This window comes from Stomoxys calcitrans, chromosome 5, assembly GCF_963082655.1.
Source record: "Stomoxys calcitrans chromosome 5, idStoCalc2.1, whole genome shotgun sequence".
NCBI classification, from domain to species: Eukaryota; Metazoa; Arthropoda; class Insecta; order Diptera; family Muscidae; genus Stomoxys; species Stomoxys calcitrans.
In genome coordinates this window covers 86,560,862-86,570,154 of record NC_081556.1, presented here as the reverse complement: position 1 = coordinate 86,570,154, position 9,293 = coordinate 86,560,862, and the positions used below count along the sequence as shown (strand labels likewise).

Below are 9,293 nucleotides of genomic sequence, written 5' to 3'. Positions count from 1 at the left end.
AATAAAATTCAATGATTTGCAAGCGTTGCTCGTTAGTAAGTCTATTCATGATGAAATGTCAAAGCATACTGAGCATCTTTCTCTTTGACACCATGTCTGAAATCCCACGTGATCTGTCAAATACTAATGCATGAAAATCCTAACCTCAAAAAAATCACCCTTTATAATTGACAGCATTATTGTTTTTTACAGCATTTTTATTGTGTGCAGGATATAATGTGGTAAGCGGGTTTTTTATTGTAACAATTTTATTTAATTCAATTTCAAAATTTAATAATTACAATTAAAAACCTCAGATGTTTCGAAAAAGCAGTTGTTCTCATCGCATGAAATTATTTTAATTGAAAAGCATCAAAAATGTAATTAAAATGTGCACAATTATGCAGGAAAAGTGTTATCAATACCAATTTATTCGCATAAAACTGCGTTTTTTTTCCTCTTTTTCATATTTAAGGGTTGGTATTCTATTTCTTTCATTTACATTTACAGGTAGTGGCAGTTGCCCAACAACAAAATATTGAGTGCACTATGGTCTTGTTATTACAACAACATTATTTTTATACATGTGGAAGATACTGGCAAAGGCATTTGGAAAGTTTTGTTTATTTAACTTATACTAACAAAAATACTATTATTTTTACAAATGAAAACAGAATTCGTTTCTTTTAAATAGTTTTGTGTTTCATTATTTATTAATTTCGGAGGAGTGGATTTTGGTTGAAATTGCAACAACATACAGCGGTCAAAAAAAGTATTCATCATTCAATGTTTTTTTTTTTAATAAGTCTACAAAAGACAATTGGAATAAAAACATATTAAACTAATGATGCAGTAGTGCTTGTGTGATATATATGTACACAATTTCATTGTTTTTAAAGAAAAAATAGTATTTATTGGAACAAAAAGGGCCATTTTACAGCTGAACACAAAAAATTAAACAAAAAAAGTATTCATCATTGCAAAAAAACAAAAAAATAAATAACATAATTTAAAAAAATTAATACTTTGTTATTCGACCACCGCGTCTTATAACTTCTTTTAAACGGTTTGACATCGATTGGACTAATTTAGCGGTTATATTTTGGTCTATATTAGTCCATTCCTCCATTATCACCTGTTGCATTTGACTCTTGCTCGAAAAATTGCGCGTTCTCAATTTGCGTTCGAGATGTTCCCAAAGATGTTCAATTGGGTTCAAGTCGGGACTTTGAGGAGGAGTTTTAATGACTTTGGGGCAGTTATACAGCATCCACATCTTGGTATTTAAAGCAGAATGTTTGGGGTCATTATCTTGATAATATTGAAAGTTCTTACCAAGCCCAAGTTTTACAGCACTATCTTTTAAATTCCTCTTTAAAATGTCAATGTAATACTTATGATCCATTCCTCCATTAATAATTTCAAGATTTCCCGCTCCTGAAGCCGCCATACACCCCCAAACCATTAAACCACCTCCACCATGTTTTACAGTAGCAACTGTGTTTCGTTCTTCAAGCTCTGTATTTGGTTTTCTGTACACTATGACCTTTCCATCGCACCCAAAAAGATTAAACTTGCTCTCGTCTGCAAAAATTACTGTTTTCCAAAATGATTCGGGCTGTTTTACATACATTTTTGCGAAGTTTAGCCTTTTCACTCGGTTTATTTTATTTATAAAGGGCTTCTTACGTGCAGTTCTTCCTCTGTAACTATGCCTTTTGAGTGTATTTCGAATTGTTTGTGTAGTAACTTCCTTCCCTAAATATTCCATAGTGTTTTTACGAAGAATGGTCGCATTTGTCCTCGGAGTTTTCTGAACTTGCCGCACTAGCCAACGCACATCTCCAACTGAAAGTGCTTTTGGTCGACCAGATCTTGGTTTATTGTCAACAGTTTTCGTTTCTGTCCACTTTCTGATGATGGATTGTATAGTAGATCGTGGTCTATTTAATATTTCACTGATAGTTTTTTGAGTTAAACCATTCCTGTGGTGTTTTATTATCAAAACTTTTACCTCATCAGAAACCTCGTTTTGCTTACGACCCATTTTGACAAAAACTATATTTTCAATGAAATTAAATATTTGCTGTCAAGGGCAAAGCCTCCTTTACTAAATAAAACAGAAAAGGGGGATTCCCAAATAATATTTGAATTTGACTTTGATGATAGCACATCAATGATGAATACTTTTTTTGTTCTGTTTTTGGTGTTATTATATAAAAATTGCATTTTTTGCGCTAATTAAATTTATTTTTTGAATTTATTTTAAAACATATTACGAAAAATAAACTATTGCATAAAACTGCATTATTTGTTTACTTTAAATTTTCTTCAATTACCCAAAATAAGTGAATTTATTATCAATTTTGCTAATGATGAATACTTTTTTTGACCGCTGTATATGAATTTGAGTGTGGTCCACACACTCACATTTGTATGTTAACATGTACGTAAACAGCTGATAAATTGGTTGGTGCCATATGAATTTTTACATGTAAATGGCAACACATTCATACACAAGTCTTGAAAACTGTTGCATATTTTGGTACTTTTATCGATTGATCAGCCATGAATTCGAATTTATTTTGGATTAAAAATGAATCCAGGAAAATTTTTATTTTTTATTTATTTATTTTTGTATGGTAAAACCTGCAAAAAAACACAGAATTTAGAACTTACATCTGGAAAAGGTCATAAATCCGGATTTAGTGGACTATATAAACGTACTTAGTAAAGTACATATGTGCTGTAATTAATCGTTTTTACTTGCAAATAACTTTATTTCTTGTTGCATGGAGCTATTTAAACAAACATATTCATTCATTATTGCAACAAAAAATTCACCAATGTATATTATATCACTCTGTTATGCAAAGAAAATTTCATTTGAGTTGCGTACCTGTAAGCAAAATTTCGGGTAGCTACAATTTTGTCTAGAACCCCGTTTACAATGCTCTTTAAACCGGATATGCCAATGCATTTCTTATGGCAACGAAAATTTCGCCAGAGTTGCATACCGCACTTAATTTGAGAAAAAATTGATTTTTGTATCACTGAAAATCGACTTCGACAATATTAATAAACAATCGAATGAATGTAAAATCGACTTTTAGATCCCTACTCTATACCATAGACATCCACATACAAGATAAATATATATTAGTTTGCCAATTTTTTGTTTATAAAAATTTATGAATTGTTTAAATTATGCAAATATGAGCAACTTGTAATCGAGTGAATTGAAACAAAAATGGCAAAAAAGAGTGTATTCAATGAAAAAAAGAAAAATGGAAACTACATAAACGACCGCACCCCCCTTTCATAAAAAGTCCTCCCTTGTTTTCCACAAATACAAGAAAACAAGAAAAATCGAGCAGACAACAAACTGCTGTGGTTCCATTTTATTACCTGCAGTGTTGAGTGGCTAGCTATGTGAATGCTTTTGTGTGTGTGAAAGAATTTCCATTTAGATACGTCGTTTACCCTTCCCAACGAAAAAAGTGCTACAAGCTTGTTACGGGAATTGTTACAGGTGTCAAATTGGGTGTGTTTGGTGTTGGCTTGTGGAAAGAGATATTTATTTCTTAAACTGGCCATGGAAAACGAATCCGTCAAGTCCGAACAAAGTGGGCGTTCCAGACGCTCCAGAAATCATAACAACAACGGTGGTGGAAATGGTGGGGGATCTGTGAATAATGGTTATCATCGAGACCGTACAAGACATTCCCATCGCAGTAATTCGCACTCTAAATCCAAAAGTAATCGAAGCAGTGATTTAAACCCATATCAGACGACAGTGAATATGACTGGAGAGGAGGGTCGGGATGGCCAGGAAATCATTGAAGTCCAAATATTGCCTCAGGATGATAATTGGGGCGAAAACACAACAGCCGTAACTGGCAACACATCCGAACAGAGCATATCAATGGAGGATATAAACAATGCTTGGCATCGTGAGATGAACGAAACTGGATTTGGTTTTAAGTGCCGTCGGTATTTGGAGTCGATATTTTCCTTTTTGCTGGGATTTGGTGCCTTTTTCTCACCAGTAGCCATGGTGGTAATGCCGCATATGGGATTTTTTCCTTCGGCTTTTGATCATCCAGAATTAGCTCAAACCGTGCGTACTCAATTGCTAGCGTGTGGGAGCGAGTGCAAGGGACTCTTAATTTCGATTTCTGTTCGTTTGCTCCTGCTTGCTATTGGTTTGTGGGCTCTTTTTATGCGTAGATCGGCTGCAACCATGCCTCGCATTTTCTTGTACCGGGCTGTAGTACTACTGCTGGTGACGTTGAGCACGTTTGCCTACTGGCTTTTCTATATTGTACAGGTAAGTAAATTTCTACGCAAACCTTTTCAATGTCAAAAGTTTAAATATCCCTTTCATTCATTCATTATATATACAACAAATATGTACCTTGTACTCCTAATTAAATTTTATGAATCCTTTTGGCAAATATCGCCAGTATTAGTGAGGGGATACGTACCCATGCCACCCGGTTGTACGTACCGGATTGACCCGATAAAGTTTTCATCGGCAAGAGCTGCCGCCTCAATGTACAACACACTGCTACAACAACAACCACAGTAGCAACAGACCTAGACCTCTTGGGGGTATCGAACCCACGAACCTCATAATGGCAATCTGAGCACGCTAGCAACTCGGCTACCTTGGCGCCTAAGTTAAGTTTTAAGATCGTATACATTTCAAGAAAATAGGGTAAAAATAGGCACTTTATATTAATATTGTTGCTACCCTCGCCACAGTTTTGAATTGACGAAACCCTAGTATTGCCATGGAAGATCATAATATTGGGTTGCCCAAAAAGTAATTGCGGATTTTTTAAAAGAAAGTAAATGCATTTTTTATAAAACTTAGAAAGAACTTTAATCAAATATACTTTTTTTACACTTATTTTCTAAAGTAACAGCTGATAACTGACAGGAGAAAGAATGCAATTACAGAGTCACAAGCTGTGAAAAAATTTGTCAACGCCGACTATATGAAAAATCCGCAATTACTTTTTGGGCAACCCAATACATGGATGGATCAAAGCTAGAGGACAAAGTGGGCCTGGGATTATACATTGAGAACCCAGGGACTGAGATCTGTTTTTTTTTTCTACTACCTGACCATAATAAGGTCCTGCAGGTGGAGCTCCGGGCGATCACGGAGTGCGTGGTGTGGTACTAACGCGAAGACGTCGAGTGTGAACATCTTTACGGACAGTAAAATGGTCATAAAAGCAATAAGAAGGTAAGGTCACGAACAGTCTTGGAGTGTAAGAAGGAGACTAACGCCTTCTCTGAGGATGGCACAATCCGCATCGTTTGGGTGCCGGGTCATATCGGAGTAAGGGGAAATGAGAGGGCAGACGATTTGGCAGTGAAGGACAGAGAACTACTGTCAATAAACTTGGTTAATCCGAAGACTTTCGGGTCAATGCAATCAGATTTAAGGGCGTGGGTGACGAACGCGCATGTAACACTGTGCAACAGCGAAAGAGTGAAAAAATAAGCTTAGCTGCGTCCTTCCGGGTGCGTCCACAGGTTTCAGATAGTGGAGTGCTCCATACGGAGTAGCTGCAACGGCAGTCGTGGACAATCAGCGGTATCGAGCGGAGAGTGAGAGGCTGGGTGGCACCGATTCTTGCACAAATACGTATTGCCTATGATGCTCGATATGACAAGGCGAGTTATTTGCGCCTTTAAATAGCCAATGGCCACCCTGTTCCCGTGGCGATGGGTCCTTTGAGCCGGAAGCTTGCTCAACTACAGGAGCTTGACAAGGATCGCCACCTCCACAAATATGTGGCTACAACAATAGCGAAACAGTCGGTAGAACGGCGAAAGTCCTATGAAGCGACCCAGATCGTGAGAGGACGAGGCTATTTTACTGAAAGGAAGTAAAAAGGAGGTCAGTAAAGCTATTGGGACACATAGGGCAACTAATGCAAAATCGGTGCGGCAAGTGATGGCATATGTGGAGAAGATGCATGAAGAACATGTGGAGAAGATGATGAGACGTTGGAGCATTTCGTATGTCCTTGCCCGGCTTTCGTGGCTAAAAGACACCGGTGTTTAGGTGGGGACGCAATACCAGACATGAACAAACTTAGGGGAGTGGTATGGAAAACAATTAAGGATTTTGTAAGTATCACGGAATTCCCAACTTAAAATGTTGTTGTTGTTGTTGTTGTTGTAGCAGTGTGTTTTACACCGAGACGGCAGCCCTTGCCGATGGAGGATTCCATCGGGTCAATCCGGTACGTACAACCGGCTGCCATGGGATTGAACTAAAAATGTTCTTATTCGTCGGTGTATCTCCATAGTATCATGGGGCGGGTTAATATCTACACCCTCGCTTCAACCTAACCTAACATATTTATATTGTTATTTATGTAACCACATATTTACAAGCTCCAATAGAAAAGCAACGTTGATCCGATCCATAGGACTAATCGCCAGTGGAACGTGATGGGCATTGATTATTTACCTAGTATAAAAAGCACTCAGTATTCAAAAAATAACTGGTGCACCCGACCTCCGAATGTGATTCTCCACTCGATATCGCCGATTGTTCGCCACTGCAGTTGCAGCTCTCCGTCTTCCTACGGATCAATCACCCATCAGCAAACCTGTGGACGCGCCAGTAGCTCTTAGATGAGCTTCTCATGATAACGGCGCCCATTGTTATCCCGTACAGGACAAAAAAAAAGTTTATTGTAAACAGAAATGTTGTCCTTTGAATCGGTAGCACTCCATTTCTGCCCCCTATATATTTGCACATATTTGTTGTTGCAGTGTGTTGTATACTGAGGTGGCAGTCCTTGTCGATGTAGGACTCCATCGGGTCAAACCGGTGCGTACAACCGGCTGACATGGGATTGTCCTACAAATTCGCCAAACTGTAATGTTCATACATTACTATTATAATCGATTTTTGAATCGTTCTCTCCACATTTATGTGGATTTTCGATACCTTGTTTTGTTCTGCAAGGACTTTAGTGGCAATAGCATTCTTAAAAACACATAAAACAAAAGGTTAATGTTACTAATGCTCTTCCAGGTTTTATTATTATTGGTGCTTCTTTATTACGATCGATCATGCATATCGAATACGTTTAGTTAATTTTCTTTATAGATAGTCTAGGAATATTTAACCATTTTAATGCTACATGCTGTAAACTTCTTCCTTTATATCTATGAGGTGTTAAAAGAATAACTTATGTTTAATTAGTTTTATTTTGAATATAAATGTACCCTTTTATTCAAATAATTTTTTAATCAACTTAATTTGATTAAATCCTATTTTTTAGGTTACAAATGGCGCCAAAATTGTTGTGGAGACCGGGGGAGATGCCGTTGATTACAAATCACTAGTTGCTTATGCCACAAATTTGGTTGACACATTGCTTTTTATTCACTATATCGCTGTGATTCTTTTGGAACTACGTCACAATCAGCCAATGTATTATATTAAAATAATACGCTCACCCGATGGCGTTTCAAGATCGTATACGCTGGGACAACTGAGTATACAGCGAGCAGCGGTTTGGGTCCTTCAACGTTACTACGTTGACTTCCCAATATACAATCCTTATTTGGAACGCATTCCCATATCGAAGTCGCAGAGGAATAAAATAACAACCAGTTTTAAATACTATGAAGTGGACGGTGTTAACAATTCTCAGCAGCAAAGCCAAAGCCGCGCAGTACTAGCTGCAAATGCACGGCGAAGAGATTCATCTCATAATGAACGTTTCTATGAGGAACATGAGTACGAAAGAAGAGTAAAGAAGCGGAGGGCTCGCCTAATAACAGCAGCCGAGGAGGCATTCACGCACGTGAAACGCATACACAATGAACCCGCACCAGCCGTCCCCTTAGATCCACATGAGGCAGCCCAGGCCGTTTTCCCTTCAATGGCTAGAGCTTTGCAGAAGTATTTAAGAGTTACACGCCAACAACCGCGACATACTTTCGAAAGTATTTTAAAACACTTAGCGCACTGCTTGAAGCATGACCTATCACCAAGGGCCTTTCTGGAGCCATATCTTACTGAAGCTCCGGTTTTACAAAGTGAAAAAGAACGACGATGGGTGCAGTCGTGGTCGCTAATATGTGATGAACTAGTTTCACGCCCCGTTGCAGGGGATGTAACATTTCAACTGATACAAACTGATGTATCTCTCATGGTGTCCATACACAAGTTGCCTCATTTCAATATAGCCGAAGAGGTAGTCGATCCAAAGAGCAATAAGTTTGTACTGAAACTCAATTCAGAAACATCGGTATGACAACAGCAATCCCAGACACCTACCTTAACGCCAACGCACAGTAACGTTACTCAGTCATCCTATTTGCATGTGTTCGTATAGAACATCAAAAAGGAACACGCTGAATATGTTATTGGAAATCATAAGCTAAGGTCAGTTATTTTAGATGGCATTTTTAGACTTAACAAAAACGTTAATATGCTCAAAACAAAAGCTAGAAAAAAAATCCCAGTGTATGAACATGTGGACATGTTGTAATCTCCTAAAACATAATCATTTCATTTACAAAACCAATACTCACTCAATTCCTTTTCAATCACATATCAAAACTGTAGAAAAATACTCATTTTCTCTAAGGAAAACATTTAAGCCACAATCATGCTTTTTGCATTTCCCTCCAATAGTATTACTTTATTTTTATTTTTATTTTTGCGGCTGGTCCTTGCCCTCCTTTTATTACACATAGTATTCTAATATTTAATGTATCTCATTTTTTACAAAAAAAAATCTACCTATTTTATAAAAACTAGCTTCGAATTATTTTATATACATGTGTATAGTGTACACAATTGTACTTAAACATGCAAACATTAAAATAGTTTGCAAGGTCTTTTTAGAGTTAGCACTTTGGAGTACACAATTGGTTGTCATGAAAAAGTTGTTCGCTTATGAAAAATAATGGAAAACAAATCAGTCTGCAACTTATAGATTTTTAATAATACAGAGTGCGCCAGAGAAACTTCTGTTGTTGTTTTAATTTTTCTTTTTTTTTATTTGAGAATAGACTACCACATTTTTTTTCCATGCAGTCTTGAAAATGACATCGGGTAAATGGCGACCTCCATAGCGCATAGACAGAATAGGTCGATTTTTGAAATTCGTGTCCACTCTTTGCAACATATCAGTTGGGATATTGGCAACGGCGTCGCGAATTTTGTTCTTGAGGTGTGCTATAGTCCGTGGTCAATCGACTTAAATCAGGGATTGCAAATAACCGCATGAAAAGAAATCGCACGGACTCAAATCTGGAGAGCG

General features: G+C 37.3%; 1 protein-coding gene across 1 annotated transcript; it reads left to right on the top strand.

The window, feature by feature from the left end:
- The first annotated feature begins 3,141 nt into the window (after positions 1-3,141).
- Positions 3,142-8,678, top strand: LOC106085275 (vang-like protein 2-B). Its single transcript, XM_013249450.2, has 2 exons — positions 3,142-4,309; positions 7,299-8,678. Exons 1-2 carry the CDS (start codon positions 3,575-3,577, stop codon positions 8,277-8,279), a joined length of 1,716 nt encoding a protein of 571 aa, XP_013104904.1. The 5' UTR covers positions 3,142-3,574; the 3' UTR covers positions 8,280-8,678.
- Positions 8,679-9,293: the final 615 nt, after the last annotated feature.

Excerpts from the sequence above, each read along its gene's own strand:
- LOC106085275 (XM_013249450.2), top strand. The coding sequence starts at position 3,575 with ATGGAAAACGAATCCGTCAAGTCCGAACAAAGTGGGCGTTCCAGACGC. Across the intron at positions 4,310-7,298 it reads GGCTTTTCTATATTGTACAG|GTTACAAATGGCGCCAAAAT; the intron begins GTAAGTAAATTT and ends CCTATTTTTTAG.